The following is an 18,915-nucleotide window of genomic DNA, read 5'->3' on the forward strand; positions in this document are numbered from 1 at the left end:
GAGAGAGAGAGAGAGAGCGCTTAATGTGCACTTGCCTGTTAGTTTTATGTCTTTGAGTCTTTCAACATGTAGATTACTGAAGTACCTGTTTCTGGTTCTGAATATATTTTATGAATAAATATATGTTCTCCCCGTGCTCTTTCTCGAAGTGTTCATATTAGATTATAAAGAGATAATTTAGGTTTTCTTCTTGGTGAGTAACGGGGAATTGGTGGTATGGGTGTATTTGCTTGAGTGGAGAGGAAATTAAATATAAGCTCCATTAAAAAAGTGGCTGGACGCCAGGCATGGTGGCACACGCCTTTAATCCCAGTGCTCAGGAGGCAGAGGCAGGCGGATTTCTGAGTTCGAGGCCAGCCAGGTCTACAAAGTGAGTTCCAGGACAGCCAGGGCTATACAGAGAAACCCTGTCTCGAAAAACCAAAAAAAAAAAAAAAGTAGCTGGAGAGGTGGCTCAGTGGTTAAGAGTGGTGACTGCTCTTCCCGAGGTCCTGAGTTCAATTCCCAGCACCTATTTGGAAGCTTATCTGTAACTCCAGTTCCAAGGGATCTGATGGCCTCTGTGCACCAGGAACACACCCAGTTCATATATAAACCCACAGCCAAAACACCCATATACAAAAATAATAAAATAACTTAAGTGATATGCGATATATATGCAGCTTTGTTTATATCTAAAATACCTAGGAACCTTCTCACTTCTTACTAGTTGTGTGGCTTTAAGCAAATTTCTTAACTTCTGTGCTATAATTTCCTCAGATATAAATAAAAATTAATACCTAGATTATTGGGTTTCTAGCAAAATGAAATGATAGTTTTAGTCTTGTGAGACAGGGCATCTACATTACCCTGGCTTTCCGGAAACTCACAAACATCCTTTCTCATGTCCCTCCCGTCTAAGTATTGGGATTAAAGGTGTGTGCCACTATGCCGACTACCTAAATGAGTTCTTAACAGAGAAATGCTTATGAATCTTCCTGGCACACAGTGAATGTTCAGTACATGTTAGCTATATTAATGATCTGTAATTGATGTATACATAGATGCCTGTTTGGTTTTCTTTTTGAAAACAGTAGCTGGCTTGAGATCTGTTCCAGTGGTTCTCAACATTGGTTGGATATTAGAATCGCTTGGAGACTTTTGTCTTTATTCAAAGTGATAGGATAGACGGCCGGTGAAATACCACAGAGGCTAAAGGCTCTTGCCACCAAGGCTGAGTTTAATCCCTAAGAGCCACATGAAGGAAGGAGAGAACTGACCCCTGTAAATTGTCCGCTGGACTCCATAGCCCAGTAGGCATAATGTTTTGAATGCTATATAAAGTTTACCCTTTGGTTATTCAAATGCTGATTTTTCTGCTTTTATCTCTTGTTTCAATCTGGACATGACATCATGATGCTTATACCAAGTTTGTGTAAACAGTTCTTACCATTTATCTCTGCCTTGTCAGTAAATGCTTATCACCCAATGGCTGGGCAGAATAGAGACTAAGGTGGAGCATCCTCCAGCCAGAGGAAGGAGAGAGGGAGATTCAGATCAGCTGGTAGGATGGGGGAATTGGAGCCAAGGAGAAGGTTCTGAAGAACCAGATCAATAATAATATGCAAGTGTCATGGGATGGGGCTGGGGAGTAGCCAGATTAGCTTAGAAGGTAGATCATTTAACTACCCATTTATTTTTTTCTGTGTGGTTGTTGGGGAATAGCATAATATAAAGAAATACAGCTGCCTGATTAATTCACCGTTTATATTAAAAATAATTAATTTACATAGCTATACACACAAAGGAAATGAACAAGTGTAATAGAACACAAAGGAAATGAACAAATGTAATAGAAGCTTGCTCTCTCTCTTTCTTTCTTTCTTTCTTTCTTTCTTTCTTTCTTTCTTTCTTTCTTTCTTTCTTTCTGATGTGTCTTGGCATGGTAGGTTAAGCTTGTAAGTCTAAATTTATGGTATGGAGGCAGGAGAATCAGGAGTTCAGGGCCATCCTCCTTCATACAGGGAGTTCCTAGCCAGACTCATCACGAGGTACAACCTGGGCTATCTCTGGAACACTGCTTCTCTGTGCTCTCAGACAACACTTCCCAGATGTCACCTTAGTGATGCTGGTTTCTTAATCACCACTAATTTTTTTAGCTCCGGCTAACCAGCATCAATTGTCCCGATAGTCCCTTCTATTCTGGACTCTAAAGACAGAGCCACATGGCAAAGCTGCTGAGTTCTGCTGCCGGCTGGGGGCTGGAACGTGGTTCCCTTATTCTTTCCTAGCTTTCTGTTTTCCAGCTCCCTCACTGTCTATAGCTGTCTTGGAACTTCTTCTGTAGAGTGACCTTGAACTCAGAGATCTACAAGCCTCTCCTAAATGCTAGGAATTAAAGGTGTAGTCCACCGTGCCTGGACCTAAACTTAACTATGTGAAATCTTGTCCCAACATCCTACTCTGTTATATCTGTTATCTCCTAGAACACAGGATTCACTTCCATTTCACTTCCTGGTACCCCTTTACTACTCGAAACATATATTTTATATTTTTCCTTTCTATTTTTCCTTTCTAAGCTTGCTACGCTTATTCAGAATGCTCTTCATGAGACTTAACCAGAGAACAAAGTCTCTGCTGAGCTTTTTGAGATTTCCTTTGTGAATGCAATTAATATAAATTTCTTTACCTTAGCCTCAGGAAGACTTTTAAGATAAGACCAAAAGGCAGCCAAATTCCTCATCAAAAATATCATAAGAACAGTCTCTTGGCCACATATGAAAATTCTTCTCTTCTGTGACCTCTAGAGCCAGGCTTCCACATTTCAGATCACCCTCAGCAACAAAGTCTTCTTACTTTATTCCTACTAGGACGGCCCATTAAGACCCACTTAAAGCATTTCACTGCTTTCCAAATCCAAAGTTCCCAAGTCCACATTCTTCCAAGCAAAAGCTTGGTCAGTCCTATCACAGCAATACCCCACTCCTGGTACCAGCTTGTCTTAGGGTTTTACTGCTGTGTGTTCATATGACCAAAACAACTCTTACAAGGACAACATTTAATTGAGGCTGGTTTACAGGTTAGAAGTCTAGTCCATTATCCTCAAAGTGGTGGCATGGCAGAGTCCAGGCAGGCATGGTGCAGGAGGATCTGAGAGTTCTGCCTCATCTGAGGACTGCTAGAAGATTGGCTCCCGGGTAGCTAGGACAATGGTATTAAAGCCCACGCCCACAGTGACACACCTACTCCAACAAGGCCACACCTCCTAATAGTGCCATTCCCTGGGTCAAGCATATACAGACCATGACAATAGACCAAGCTGGTCTCGAACTCACAGGCATCTGCCAGCCTCTGTACCCCAAGTGTTGGGATTAACGATGTGTGCCACCATGCTTGGCTGTTTCAGGTATTTTTGTGTGTCTTCTGGTGGAATACTCTAATATGCATATTTCTGTTGGGAATGTGTGTAGGTTTTGGCTACTTTGGGTTCTTTTATACCACCCTTTCCACCCCACTCCCTTCCAACCCCTCTACACTAGGTACACTAGGTAGGAGGGAAAGGTTAGAGGGGCAAGGGGCATAGACCTGTTAGGCTGCTTCTTGCTGATTGGTTCTTTGGGGCAGTTTGACCTTCCATGTCAGGGTATCTAGTTTCTTCTTGTTGTTTCTTTGCTTACACCCTCTTGACAAACCACGGCAGCCACCTCCTCTCTGGGGCTCTGGCGTTTTCACACCCTCTCAAGAGTCCCCAGAATTCCAGAAGTAAACTATCTTCGGCTGTCAAAATCACACTCCTGCCAGAGCGTGAGACAAATCATAGTCAGCCATTGTGGACAATCTGAAGCAGCCCCATATCCTATACCTGGGATTAAAACAAAAACGCAGTCCCGTAACATAACTGGTTTTTCTTTTCTTTTCTTTTTTTTTTTTTTTTTTTAAGAAACCAAAATTTCTCACTAGAAATGTGTCTTAGAATTGTAGGAACTGGAACAGAACATGCAAGGTCATGTTCCACTGAGGAGTGGCCAGTTCTTACCAGTACCGTTCAACTATGACTGCTCAGCAGTTGAGAACATTTGCTGCTCTTACAGAGACCCAGGTTCCAGATTAAGGTTCTGTTGTGCTTACAGACGACTTTTCCTCCTTTCTTTTTGAGACAGGATCTTAATATAGCCAAGCTGGCTTTGAACTTAACTGTGTAGTGTATGATATCTTTGTGGACTTCTGACCCTGCCGCCTCCCATCTCTGGAATGCTGGGATTACAGGCATGTGCTACTACATGGTTGTAATTTTTTTATTAGTTTGGTGGGTGCTAAGACCTTGTAAGGCAAGTGTTGTACTTTTGAATGATTATCAGCCAACCCTAAGAGTTTTCATTTTCTTTTTAAATTTATCATTGCTTGTATGTAGGTGCTGATGCACTGGGCCATGGTGCATCTATGGAGGAGACCAGAGGACTCTCTGTAGAGTTGGGTTTCCCCTGACTGGGACGTTCCAGGGTCGAACTGAGGCTCTCAGGCTGGTCCAGCCAGAGCCACCTCACTACCTCACTGGCCCTGGGCAGTTCCCTTCAGGATACTCCTATGGTGACTCCTGTCACTTTGATCTAGGAGCTGGTGGCCTGTTGACAGTTCTCAGGCCAGTTTGCCTGCTAGTCATTACAGACCCTGCATGCTTAGGCCCTGGCTGTGGGAATCCTGAGCCACAGGAGATCTTTCAGCTTGAGCTGTGGATACATAGAGGCTCTTGGTAAGTTGTCCACACTTTGCCTTTTGCTAGGCCAAAGACATCCTGTTCTCCCCTTTCCCAGGACTTATTTATTACCCCTGAGCCATGATTTCCTTAGGTTATTTTTTCCTTTTGGGGGTGGGGGTGGTTTCAAAATGTAGTTTCTCTGTGTAGCCCTGACTGTCTTGGATCTAGCCTTGTAGACCAGGCTGGCCTCGAACTCACAGAGATCTGCCTGCCTCTGCCTCCTGAGTGCTGGGACTAAACGTGTGCACTACTATTTCCGGCTTTCTTACTCTTTTTTTGAGGTGGTTCCTGTTAAATTGCCCAGGCTAGCTTTGAACTCATTCTGTAGGCCAGGCAAACCCCAAACTTGATGTCCTCCTGCCTCAGCTTCTCAGCTAGAATTACAGCCCTCTGCCACAAGCCTCAACCTTTCTTTTTTCTTTTGAATGGAAGGTCTTATTATATAACCCATTCAATCCTAGTACGTGTGTGCCTGTGTGTGTGCTTGTGTGTGTGGCCTGGGGATAGAGACAGCTATGTGTCCTTTGCATATTTATTCTCTTGCTCAGTGTGCTTTTTCTATGCCAGGACATCTTCAAAGCCCAAAATTCTAACTGCCCAATAGCTCTCCCTTCATCAAGTTTGCTGACTGATAGGTACATGTGCATGTACTTGATAAATCAGATTTCTAGGAACAGAAAGTGTTGGGGAAAGCTGGGGACTTCTGTGGGTGGGCTCAGTGTTAATGAGAATGAATGTCATATTCTTCGTCAAAGTGTCCTATGGGCTTGGACAGAGCTGTGAGGCTGTCAGTGTTCTGGAGAAGGAGGCTGGGAACCAAGAAGGAATAGCCTGGCCTCTGACCTCACTGGTTTGTAAATAACTGCCTGGGATCAGCAGGGATGGCCCCAGGGCAAGCTGAGTGGCCCTAGAGTGAGCAGTAGAACTGACTTTGGAAGTGAAATTTGTCCCAGGCACAGGGTGAACTGTAAGGGTGTTCAGCATACATAGGACAGGGTCTGTCAGTGTCAGAATCACCTTGGTTCTTAGATAAGAGCACAGTTCTTCCAGGGATTTATTCTGTTTTGTGTGATCTGTTTGACTTCCCCCTTTGTTTGTTTGTTTTTGTGTACCAGCTCCTGCTCTTTCTTCTTCAAGCAGATATATTTTAGACTTCTGTGTCTCTTACTGGTGGCAGTGTCCAGGTTTACAAGGGACTTGTAGCTATTCCGTGTCATCATAACCAGCTCTGACAACCAGATCTATGGTTAGATAATGATAGATCTGGTATATAATAGAGAGATGATGACTAAATCTGGTGTGCGCCCTGTGCTGGCAGACCCACTGGCACGATTTACCCCGTTGGCATATAGTTGGTCGCAGCTTCTTGGTTCTTTGTATGCAGAGCCAGCCCATCTTGTCTCCTAACTCTGTCTTGTAACAAAACCAGTGGCTTGTAAGCCAAATGTTTTGTTTGACTTGCAGAAATTATTTTTAAAAATTAGATTACATTGCAACACATTCATGTCTGTAATTATACTGAAAAATCTGGATGCCCGACTCTTTGAAAGATGACGTAGAGTTTAGCGATTTCTGTTCTGCATTCTTGCAGTACTGGCTTTGAAACTGGGGTTGTGTGTGCCAGGCAGAAGCCTGGCCACTGAGCTACATTCCCAGCCCTGTGGGCTGAATGCCTAGCGTCAGGAGCTTGTTGGATCTGAGTGATCTACTCCTTCCTTGAGTAGGGTAGCAGGCAGGGAGACGGAATCAAATGTCTGTCTGTCTGTCTGTCTGTCATGAAGTAGGGTCTCACTCTGCTTCTACTGTGTGGATTCCAGATGTCTTAGTGAGGGTTTCATTACTGTGAAGAGACTGTAGTTGAACCAGTTTAAATGTGTCCCTGCCTAGCTCACAGATGAATGAGACAGCTGGGTGTGGTGGCGCACGCCTTTAATCCCAGCACTTGGGAGGCAGAGGCAGGCAGATTTCTGAGTTCAAGGCCAGCCTGGTCTACAAAGTGAGTTCCAGGACAGCCGGGGCTATACAGAGAAACCCTGTCTCGAAAAAACAGACACCCCCAAATGAATGAGACCCGGACTGTGGTTATTTCATTTGGCTTTGACAGTTACTGGGGTAACCCCTAATCTACTTTTCTAGCTGCTGGCCTCGCCCGGCTACTTCCCCAGTGGTGCGCCCCTATTACTTGCTGTTTTTCTCCAGCCGTTGATCATGGTTCATCTCTCATGGTAGCTTCCTCCTCGTCCTGTTCTTTCTTTCCCTTTTTTTCCTTGTTATTCCCAACCAGGTAACTCAAAACTCCCCACCTCTCTTCCCTCCAGTAATGGCTGTACTGTTTTTACTTAACCAGTGGTTTTTAAATTAAGGAACAAGGTTTGTACCACAAAGCTAGACCTGTGGGTATAGGATTTAGTATTACAGTACAGAGCAACAGACCAAAACTCTGTAAGAGACACCATAACCAAGGCAATTCTTTTTTTTTTTTTTTTAAATTTATTTATTATTTATATGTAAGTACACTGTAGCTGTCTTCAGACACACCAGTAGAGGGTGTCAGATGTCATTACAGATGGTTGTAAACCACCATGTGGTTGTTGGGATTTGAACTCAGGACCTTTGGTAGAGCAGTCAGTGCTCTTAACCGCTGAGCCATCTCTCCAGCCCCCAAGGCAATTCTTATAAAGGAAAACATCTAGTTTTTTGATTTCTCGAGACAAGGTTTCTCTGTGTTATCCTGGCTGTCCTGGAACTCACTGTAGACCAGATTGGCCTTGAACTCACAGAGATCTACCTGCCTGTGCTTCCTGAGTGCTGGGATTAAAGGTATGTGCCATTACCACCTAGCATTAAGATTCATTTTATTTTGGAGTGTGTTTGTCTGTCTCATGTATTTGTATATCCACGTGTGTCTATATTCAATTATATTTTAACTTTAAACTTAAAAGTGATTCTTGTCAGGTAGTAGTGGCCCATACCTGGAATCCTGGCACACCGGAGGCAGGGACAGGTGGATCTATGTGAGTTTGAGACAAACATGGAAGCCCACAGGCAGACATGGTGTTGGAGGAGCCAAGAGTTCTACATCTTGACCTGAAGGCAACCAAGAGGAGACTGAATTTCTGCAGTGGGCAGAACTTGAGCATAGAGACCTCAAAGCCCGCCCCCGCAGTGGCACACTTCCTCCAAGAAGGCCACACCTCCTAATAGTGCTTCTTCCTATGGACCAAGCATTCAAACACATGAATCTGTGGGGCCATATCTATTCAAGCCACCACCCCAGGGTGGAATTGAAGTTGTCAGTCTTGGCAGCAAACTCTTCCACGAGGCTATCTGTCTAGTCTGGGATTCAGTTTTCATTCAGTAGCCCAGGCTATCCTCATATACAGCAGACTGATCAGTATAACAGCTCTCCCCCCTCAGCTTTCGAGTGTTAGGATTACAGGTGTGAGCCACCACTGCTGCTTTAGAACTTGCTAGTTAACCTTTTTTCTTTCTTTTCTAATTTATTAAGATGTTTTTATAGTTCTTCCAGAAGATCCAGGTTAGGTTCCGTGTGTGTGTGTGTGTGTGTGTGTGTGTGTGTGTGTGTGTGTGTAACTCCAGTTCCAAGGATATGATCCTCTTCTGTCCTACGCAGGTACCAGGCACACACATGGTACCCATACCTACATGTAGGCAAAACACCTATGCACATAATAAATAAAATAAATAAATTCTTTAAAAATTACCTTTTTTATTCCATTTAATTTTGTGTGTGTGTGGTGGGTTCCTGGTCTGCTATTACTTATTTTTATTTGGTGGAGGGCAAAGGGGAGGAGCTTGGTGTTGTCATTACACAGCCTTGGAGGGCAGAGGACACCTGGTAGGGAGTCAGTTCTCTCCTATGCGTCGGTCCCAGGGATTAAACTCAGGTTATTGGGGTTGTCGGATGTCTCTTAACCCACTGAGCCATCTCTTCAGCCTTATAGACTACTTTTAGTTGTTTGGTTTGTTTGTTTGTTTTTTGAGACAGGGCCTCTCTATTATGTAGCTCCATCTATCTTGGAACTCCGTAGATCAGGCTAGCCTTGAACTCCTAGAGATCCACTTGCCTCTGCCTCCTGAGCTCACCCCATCCACATAGTCTGATCTATTTCTTGCACTTCTGACATCTACCCACTAGATGGCAGTATCATCTTGAAACTGCATTCGGTGCCCTTGTTTTCACGTCTTGTATCACTGTGATTATTCTTCTGGTGTCTGTAATCAGATCCAGAGAGACTTGAGTGCTATGCTGGCCTTGCTGGCTTTTCGGTTTCTGTGCACACTTCCATACCGATTGCTCTTATGTAGAGACTGACAGATGTCTTCCCTAGGTTGTAGGTGGTTGGTGAAGAATGCCGTGAATCTGCCGTGAGTATTTGTACTTGGAGGACCATGCGGTTTTCTGGTTGATTCTTCTGGCTTCACTTGGCTCTGAAGTCCTTACAAGGAAAATCTAGTCCAGGGACAGTGGAGAGGCATGGGTGCTGTGGAAAGACGGGGAAGGGGACAGTGGAGAGGCGTGGGGGCTCCCACAGCTGAAGACTGCCACGATCAGGAAGTCCTTCCCTCACAGCACTTAGACTTCTGGAAATTACTACCATTTAATTTACTATAGTCTGAGACCAGCTTCCTGAAGACAGGTGAAGTTGTGCTTGCTCTTCAACTGTCCGTTGCTCTAGCTGTAGCCAGTTCTTAGCTTTTCTCCTCCTCTTTATTTTAGGGTTCTTAGTAGCCACCCCAGAAGGCAAGAGCAGAGTACCTTCTCTTCCTCAAAGCAATAGAAATAGACAGCTTATGGTGAAATGGGAAGGGGCCAGTGAGATGGCTCAGTGGGTGACGGGCCTTGCGACGGAGCCTGATGTCTGGAGTTCAACACCTCCCTCCACTGTGGGAGGGGAAAAGTGACCCTGGAAAGTTGTCCTCTGACCACATACATACTATGGTGTGCACACACAATACTTTTATCTATTTGTCTTTGAGACAATGTCTCACTATGTTACCCTGGCTAGCCTGGACCTCATTATGTAGATCAGGTTTGCCTTAAGCTCTTAATTATCTGCCTGCTTCTGCCTCCCAAGTGCTGGGAGTAAGGGTGAGATATTTATCTATATTAAGGCCCTGATTTCTGTGCTTCATTAGTTAGCCAGTCTAAATGTGTAGACTTAAAATGACATCTAAGGTTGTCCTCCAATGTCCACTCACATATACATGTGAATTCCTGAAGACATGAAAACATGCTTATTCACAGAAGAAAGAGCTGCCTCTTGGGAAAAGGTTAGTCAATGTAAATAACTTCTAAGCAATGCCTCTTTTTCCCTGAAAAGGAAACTTGGAGCTTAGGTTCTTTTAAATGGTAGCATGGAGCTCGGGAACATTCTGTCCTATAGTCTTAGCTACTGAGTAAAACCAGTGTTTTCCAGCTCACCACCTATGGCACTCGCTTCCCATAGCTTTGCCACCTGCTGAGTAGCTTTATTTGTCCCTAGATTCCAACTGTAGGTCTCCCATGCCCGCTTGCCTTTAGACGATCCGGTAAATAGCTTGGCTGCATTGGCATGAAATCTGCTCTGGGCCTCAGCATGCTCCCAGCGGATAGTTTTCTATCACCTTCCCAGTCCCCAAAGCTCAGCGTCCACATAGCTGTGACTTCTCCGCGCTTCCTGCAGATGGGTCTAGAATCGGTTAGTCTGTTAGCCACACTGTAGTCTGCTCTCAACCAACCGGGCTGGCCAGGCCCTGCAGTGGTGGCTTCTTTCTAGTGCCTCACCTTGCAGCAGTCTGCTCCATTTCCAGTTCAGCAACCGGAATGAACTCTTAATAGTGGACGACTGACCATGTGATCTGTGTTCAAAACCCTGTCATGGCCTTCCATCACACCAGAATAAAATAGTCTCTGTGCTGGCCGTCACTCCCAGTTTCCAGGTGGCCGGCAGGTGCCTGCTCTGGGTCCTGGCCATGCTCATCTTTTTTGCCAGTTGTCTTGAGAAAAGCCACTGGCCTGTTGTGAGCCTGTGTTTCATTTGTGAGTGGCGTACAGAATGCCTTGGCGAAGCCGGGCATGGTGGTGCACCCCTTTAATCCCAGCACTCAGGAGGCAGAGGCAGACAGATTTCTGAGTTCGAGGCCAGCCTGGTCTACAGAGTGAGTTCCAGGACAGCCAGGGCTATACAGAAAAACCTTGTCTCGAACAGCCAAAAGAAAAAAAAAAGAAAAAAAAGAATGCCTCCTCCCTTCCTACTTGACAAGGGGGTCGTCTCAGAAGTGCTCACCTGTTCTACTGTTGGTTTTCCTTCTCCTCCTCCCCTTTCTCCTCTTTCTCTCTTCCTCCTCCTCCTCTTCCTCCTCCTCCTCCTCCTCCTCCTCCTTCTCCTCCTCCCTCTCCAGCCAGTTTTTGTGTCTTTCTCGTAGTGACACACCATCAATTTTGCTTAGGTTGGAATGAGGTTTGGCCTAGCACATGCTCCTCTGCCTTCTTATCCCATCTTTGTTTTTGAGTCAGGCTGGATTCAAACTCACCATGTAGCTGGCCATAACCCCACATTCCCGACCCTCTTGCTCCTACCTCCCACTTGCTGTGATTAAAGGCTTGCACACCATGCCCGGCTTGCCCGCTGGAGTGCTGGACACAAGGCACTTTGTACTCCTGTTGTCTGACCTGGCCCTTCAGTACTTTGACAGCCTGGAGGGGAGGGTGTGGGAAGAGGCGAGCCTGGGAACTTGGCCGCAGAGCTCAGAGCTTGCCCTCAGCTCTGTCCTCATCCCGCAGCTCATTGTCTTGATGGGGAGCAGCAAAGCCTGGGATTGCCGCCTGTTCTTGTTTCACAGCAGAGCTGCCTCCATGGTCCAGGTCAAATCCGCTTGAAAAGCAGCAGCAGCAACGGAAGAAACTCCAAAACTGTGGCCTGTTCTTTATTTGAACTTTATTCTTGTGTTGAGTAATGCTTTGAAAAAAACAAGGTCACTAACTAGAAACAAAACAGTGAATTTTTTTTCTATTTTTTTATTTCTTTGCTATGCTTGCTTGATACTCATATGTAACTCAAGCTGGCCTCAAAGGCCCAGTAATTTGCTTCGGTCTTGTTGAATACCGGGATTACAGGAGTTTCCTCCATACACCCAGATCTTATTTTTTATTTTAAGACAGTCTCTCTTAAGTTGCCCAGGCTGACCTTGAACTCACTTGCAGCCCAAGCAGACCTTGCATTTTGACCCTCCTGAGTAGCTGAGCCACTGTGCATGGCCCTTAAGATCACGATAGTCACTAGGCTGGGCCTTCTGCAATGGCGATTCTCTCTTAATTGTTGAGCCCCCAATTGAGGTATTTTAAATATCTCTCCCTGCACTTGCCTGGTTCAGTCATCATCATTAAAAGTTAGAGAACAATCTAAGGTCAATTGAGGCTGGGAAATTGGTGGGAAGGCCATGAGACACACTCTGATAATGTCCATCATCGAGGGTGGCTTTAATTTCCAAGAGACGTACCCGGTGCTCTGCCTCACTTAAGCTTGCCATGAAGTAATAACTCCTCCCACCGTTTCTTTCCCTCTAGGCAAATAAGGGATCGACTGAAGAACCAGGTCACTCGGATGCAGGAGCAGGTACCTGGCTTCACCCCTGGCCTGGCGATCCTGCAGGTATTGGAGCATCTTATTCCCTTAACACCATTCTTACTTAGCCTCTTCACGGCAGTAGAGGCTGCAGCACTTCATCCCTCTGCCTCCCACCTTGTGAAACCTCAAGCACACCCATGGCTTCTCACTGTGGGCTCCCTTCTGGTACCCAGCTTCCGGGTGCTGGCTTATCTTGCTCTATGCCAGTATGGTGGGTGCTTTTCTCCTTCTTTGTTGTTTTAAGGTAGGGTCTCATATGTGCCAGTGATGTATGGAGATAGGCTATGTAGGCAAGGATGACCTTAAACTCCCATCTTCTACTTCTGCCTCCCAACTTCCAGGATTGTAGGCATGAGCCACCTTGTCTGGTTTTGGGTGGTGCTGGGGATGGAACTCGGGGCTTTCTGCATACTGGGTAAGCCCTCTACCCACTGAGCTGCATCGTTAGCATCGTTAGCCCTGCCCACTAGGTCTTCTTAGGAGCTTTCGTACTCTTTTTTTTTTTTTTTTTTTTTTTTTAGCTTTCGTACTCTTAACATTTAAGCAGAACTTAGCTATGAATAGTTACTATATTGGGAATAAAATCTGGGTTTATGTATTTACTTATTTTCAAGCACATTAACTCTTGTTAAAAGATTTTTTTTGACTGGGTCTCACTCTGCAGCCCTGGTTTGAAACACAGTAAGTAATAACTCGGAGTTATTGATAGGAAGCAGAGTCTAACAATATAGACGGTAGTATCTACCCAGCTCTTGTGCTGTTTAAGGGTTATTGTAAATATAAAGGTTGTGTGTATCTTTTACTTGGGAACTAAAGGGTCAAAGGTGGGGTAGAAACCCTCGGATAGGATTAAAACTTTTTCAACAACACTGGCTGGCCTGAAATTCCCTAAGTTGCCAGGTTTCTAACTCCGAGGGCTCCATCTGCCCTCCTGTATACCACCATGCCCCTCCTAAAAGATCTTGATGCCCCTCCCTAAAAGAGCTTTAATTTTAATTATACGTTATTTATAACTTAATTATTTTTAAGTACCTGTGTAAGTGTGTGCCCTTGTGTAGGTATGTGCACAGGTGAATGTAGGCAAGCCAGTGAGTCCAGGAGGAGGGACCAGGTCCCCGGGAGCTGGGGTTAGCGATGGGTGCTGTGAACGGTACTTGGTTCCTCTGAACCGCTGAGCCAGGACCCAGATTAAGTGTTAAATATAATTTATTTCAAAATGCCAATGGAAACCCTGGATATGTTAACATAAACGTTACGGAGAGAGAGCTGTGTTTGAGACAGGCCCTGCTTTGTTCCCAGGCTGGTATTGAACTTCAGAGCACGGAGGTTTATAGGTGTGCGCTACCATGCCCAGTTTAGGACTTTCTGATAGTAAAATTTGGTAAGAATATATGCATTACCTGCTGAAAACGTGAAGAGAAAAAAAAAAGCAACCTTACACATTCATTGACTTGGTGTGTATGCATGTGCGCCCTGGTGCTCACTTGGAATTCAAAGGTAGCTCCAGGAGCTGTCTTAGTCAGTGGTACTGTTGCTGTGATGAAACACCACGAAGGGAAAGGGCTTGTGTGCCTTGTGTATGCTGAATCACGGTCTGTTGGGAGAAGTCAGGGAAGGAACACACACTGGCATGAGAAATGGAGGCAAGAGCTGAGGTAGAACCCATGGATGGGTGCTGCCTACTGGCTTGCTCCTCAGGGCTTGCTCAGCCTGCTTTTCTGTAGAACTCAGAACCACCAGCCCAGGGATGGCACCACTAATAAAGAAAGGGCTGGCCCCTCCCACCGTGGCACACACAGTAAGAAAGTAATGGATGGGCATTACAGTGTATATGTATAATCCCAGTCCTTGGGATGCTGAGGCAGGAGGACCACTGGCAGCCTGGTTTATGTGAGTGTGATGGCAGCCCTGGCTATACTGCAAAACCCTGTACGAAAAAAATGCAAAGTAAACTTGTTGGACTTAGTAAAAGCTACATCTGGAGGGAAAAATCTGGCATAGAAAAAGTGCCCTGCAGACTTGCCTACAACCTGATCTCACAGAGGCGTTTCCTCAGTCGAGTTTCCATCCTTGGGTGACTCTAGCTTGTGTCAAGTTGACATAAAGACTACAGGAGTCATTTCTCCTTCCACTGTGTGGGTCTTGGAGACCAAATTCAGGTCTTCAGGCTTGGTAGCAAGTGCTTTTTCCCACTGAGCCGTCTTGAAAACTATGCACTGTTGTGCATATGAGGAGAGCTGAACCCCTTCTGTCTCCACATTGATCTCCTGCTGTGCTGTTCTGATCGAAGAAAACCTGGCTGGACCTGTAGGTTGGTGGTAGAGCACATGGTAGCATGTAAGGGACTCTTAAGTTTAATTTTTAACATTCTCTCTCTCCCTCCCCCTCTCTTTGCCATCTTTCTTATATACCCCAGAACCACCTGCCCATAGGATTGCACCATCAACTATGAGCTGGGCCCTCCCACATCAATCACTAATTATGAAAATGCACCACAGGCTTGCCCACAGAACAGTCTGGTGGGACCATTTTCTTTTTCTTTTTTTTAAAATTTATTTATTTATTTATTATTTTCTTTATTTACATTTCAAATGCTATCCCGAAAGTTCCCTATACCCCCCACCCCTGCTCCCCTACCCACCCACTCCCACTACTTGGCCCTGGCCTTCCCCTGTGCTGGGTCATATAAAGTTCACAAGACCAAGGGGCCTCTCTTCCCAATGATGGCCGATTAAGCCATCTTCTGCTACATATGCAGCTAGAGACTCGAGCTCAGGGGGTACTGGTTAGTTCATATTGTTGTTCCACCTACAGGGTTGCAGCCCCCTACAACTCCTTGGATACTTTCTCTAGCTCCTCCATTGGGGGCCCTGTGTTCCATCCAATAGCTGACTGTGAGCATCCACTTCTGTGTTTGCCAGGCACTGGCATAGCCTCACAAGAGGCCGCTATATCAGGGTCCCTTCAGCAGAATCTTNNTGGCATGTGCATTAGTATCTNGGTTTGGTGGCTGATGATGGGATGGATTCCCGGATGGGGTAGTCTTTGGATAGTCCATCCTTTCATCTTAGCTCTAAATTTTGTCTCTGTACCTATATCCAAATGACTCTAGCTTGTGTTACGTTGACATAGAACTAGTCAAGAGTCAACAGTTTTGGGTTTTAGTGGGTTTTTTTATTTGTTTGTTTTTGAGACAGATTTGGTGGCTGCAGTCCACGGCCTTGGACTTGTGACCGGATTGGCAGTGTGTGGCACCGGGACAGCTTAGTTGTTCAGTTTTAGAAAATGTTTGCAAAATACTGAAGCCTGAGTAATCGCTGTTGGTTCTTTCAAGAAAAGTTGGTTTTCTGTGGAAGAGTGCATCTGGTTCATCTGGCAAGGCAAAATAACACAAATGCTTTGTCTATTAATAGCACCGAGCTTCCTTCACAGGCAGCAGGAGAGCTGTGGGAACTTCCTGATTCTTTACATAAAATCCTCAAAAGATGCCCAGGTTGAAGTTTAATAACATCAATGGTTGGCGTTACCTACCAAGAGCATTCCTTAGTGAAACTGCCATCTATTTTTCCTGAGGGACCATGGCTGGGTAGATACATGGAGAATAGTGGGTTTGGTATGGTATCCTTGGTCTGTGCTGCCACCATCAGACTTGCCCACTATTACTTCGTACCATCAATACAAAAGCCAACACAATTTTAAAAAAAAGACAAATGACATCATACTATGTAAAGGTTGTCAGAATTTAAAGTGACATTCCTTATGACAAACCTTTGCAGAGTGGTTCACAAAAGGACAGTCGTCACACATGACTATATCATCAAAGTCTCTACCAATATACCATAACTTTACACAAAACCACAACCTTATATAGAAAGCATTGTTCTTTTTTTTTTTTTTTTAAGATTTATTTATTTATTATATGTAAGTAAGTACACTGTAGCTGTCTTCAGACACCCCAGAAGAGGGCACCAGATTTCATTACGGATGGTTGTGAGCCACCATGTGATTGCTGGGATTTGAACTCAGGACCTTCAGAAGAGCAGTTAGTGCTCTTAACTGCTGAGCCATCTCTCCAGCCCCCAGAAAACATTTCTACTCAGTAATTTACTGCCTGTCCAACCATAGTCTAACCATGTAAACACTTGCTGTATATCCCTTTAACTCTAGCCTCAGCCTCAGCCACCACCATCATCATCCTGATACTCCCTATATAGCCCAAGCTTACCTTGAACTCCTGCCTCAGCCTCAAGCCCCATCACCACCATTATCCAGACACTCCCTATATAGTCCACCCTTACTTGAACTCCTGTGTCGGCCTTAAGTGCTACAATTATGGGTGGGCAGTATCTTTTTTTCTTCATGATGGAATATTGACAAACTCTGGTTACCTCCTGTGCAGTTTTCTCTCCGACCTAAAGATTCATCCAATAGGGAGGCGAATAGTTGCTTAGGCAGATGTCCAGATGGGTGCCTGAAGGATTGATCTGGATGGCAGAAATAGCTTTTATTTGAAACTGGCTTCAGAATCACCATCTTCCTTGTCCCACGTTCTGTCTGTGCGTGTCTGCACATATGCCACTTAATCCTTTGTAAACATCTGTCCCTTATGTATCAAAAAACTCAGAACGAGTGGTAGGTAAATACCACCTCCCTCGACCCACACTGCTGTTTATCCACATCGCCTTAGCAGAGCAGAAATACAGAAGGTTATGGCTGTGCCTGGTGTGCTCCGTGTGTGGTAGCTTTTCCTTTTCCTTTTTTTTTTACCTCTGATAACTAAGAACCAAAGATTTGTGTGCTGGGTGCATACCTGGTACATTTGGGGACTGGTTACTTCTTAACTCATTCTTAATTGTTTTTGTGGGAAGAACTGCATGCATAGGCATGAATTGTAACTCTGGGCTGAAGGTGTAGCTCAGTGGTAGAACTCTTACCCAGTGTGCACCAGGCTCTGGGTTTATCCTCAACATTGCAAAGGAGAAAAGAAGGAAGGAAGGGAGGGAGGGAAAAGGGGAAAAAGAGGAGAGAAAGAGAAACAAACAAAGAAGCTCATTTCTGAAAATCAGTGGACTAAGCTTACGTCACTGAGTCCAGCAGTTCACTGAGACATCAAAATGGAGTCAGTCGCACTAATGTTCAATGCCACTGAGTTATTTATCTGACCTGAGAAAAAGCAGCCAAATTGCCCCGGCAGTGCAGTTTCCCCAGATGTATCAGTGGTAACCTGACGTTGCCCTATCTGTTCTTTTTTGACCCTCCCTGCCTCCTTTCAGAGGAAATAACTTTGGTGGCTGAGTTTTCTTCTTGCTTTCTTCAGCCTTTTCTGTCTAAAACAACAACAAAACCCAAGCACCTCTGCTTTATGAAATGAAAACCAGCTCTTTGAATTGTGGTTTCTTCCTTTTTCCTCCCTTCCTCTTCCCCCTCCTTCAGTGTACTTATCTCAGTTGGGTTTTAACTCATGTAGCCAAGGATGGCTCTGAACTTCAAATCCTTCTGTTCCTACTTCCCTAGTGCTGGAGTAACAGCCGCTTGCCACAGTATCCAGCTTAAGGTCTTCTTTTAACCAGACTTTTCCTTGTTCAAATTGACTTCAAATTTATTGATTTTTTTTTTTCAAGTATCTACTGTAGTCTAAGCAATTTCTCCTGCCTGTGTCTCAGCAATGAGACAATGGTGTAGACCTCCAGTCTTGCTCTTTAGCAATAAAATGTTACCATCCTGTCTTTTCCTCAGACCTCTTGTCTTTCTTACCCTGAAGTTTTAATGTTTTCCTACACATCCATTCCAGAGGGTCTAAGGTTATCCTCTCCTCAAAGCCTGTGTGGAACATGCTTGTAATCCCAGCACTGGGTCAGTGGAGGTGAGAGGACTAGGAGTTCAAGGCTAGTCTGTTCCTGTGTGTGTGTGTCTGTCTGTCTGTCTCCTTCTCATGGGGCTGTTGACCTATGGAATCTGCGTCTTGGATACCTCTATTCCTCCTACCCTGGCTCACTCTGTGACTGCTCACTGCTTTTCTGTTTCTAGTCTAAAACACTTCCATTCTTGTTAAGTGTATAAATAAGCCTGCACGTATGTCTGCACTACTGCATACCTGGTACCCACATAGGCCAGAAGAGACCATTGAATCCCCTGGAAGAGATGGTTGTGAGCCACCATACAGGTACTGGAAATCCAACCCAGATTCTTTGAAAGAGCAGTCATTGCTCCTAACCCCTGAACTCTCTCTCCAGCAGGAAGCTCTTGTTAAAATACAAATCTCATCTTAACTACGCTCTCTCTTTACTGCTGGGATGACAGTAGATAAGTGTTTATGCTAGTTCAAAGGTTCTGTATATATTTGTGATTGTGCTAATTGTTAAATTACCCCTATAAGATAAAAGCTGTCCCGCCAAGCGTGGTGGCGCATGCCTTTAATCCTAGCACTCGGGAGGCAGAGACAGGTGGATTTCTGATTTCTTAGTTCAAGGCCAGCCTGGTCTACAAAGTGAGTTCCAGGAAAGCCAGAGCTATACAGAGAAACCCTGTCTCAAAAAAAAATACCCAATA

General features: G+C 44.9%; 1 protein-coding gene across 1 annotated transcript in view; it reads left to right on the forward strand.

Moving 5' to 3' along the window:
* Nucleotides 1-18,915, forward strand: part of Mthfd1 (methylenetetrahydrofolate dehydrogenase, cyclohydrolase and formyltetrahydrofolate synthetase 1) — a 65,150-nt gene that overhangs the window by 2,224 nt on the left and 44,011 nt on the right. Inside the window, exon 2 of the mRNA XM_021202701.2 lies at nucleotides 12,306-12,390. Coding sequence (XP_021058360.1) covers nucleotides 12,306-12,390 — 85 coding nt within the window. The remainder of the gene's footprint in view (nucleotides 1-12,305; nucleotides 12,391-18,915) is intronic.

This window comes from Mus pahari, chromosome 7, assembly GCF_900095145.1.
Source record: "Mus pahari chromosome 7, PAHARI_EIJ_v1.1, whole genome shotgun sequence".
In the NCBI taxonomy this organism is placed as follows: Eukaryota; Metazoa; Chordata; class Mammalia; order Rodentia; family Muridae; genus Mus; species Mus pahari.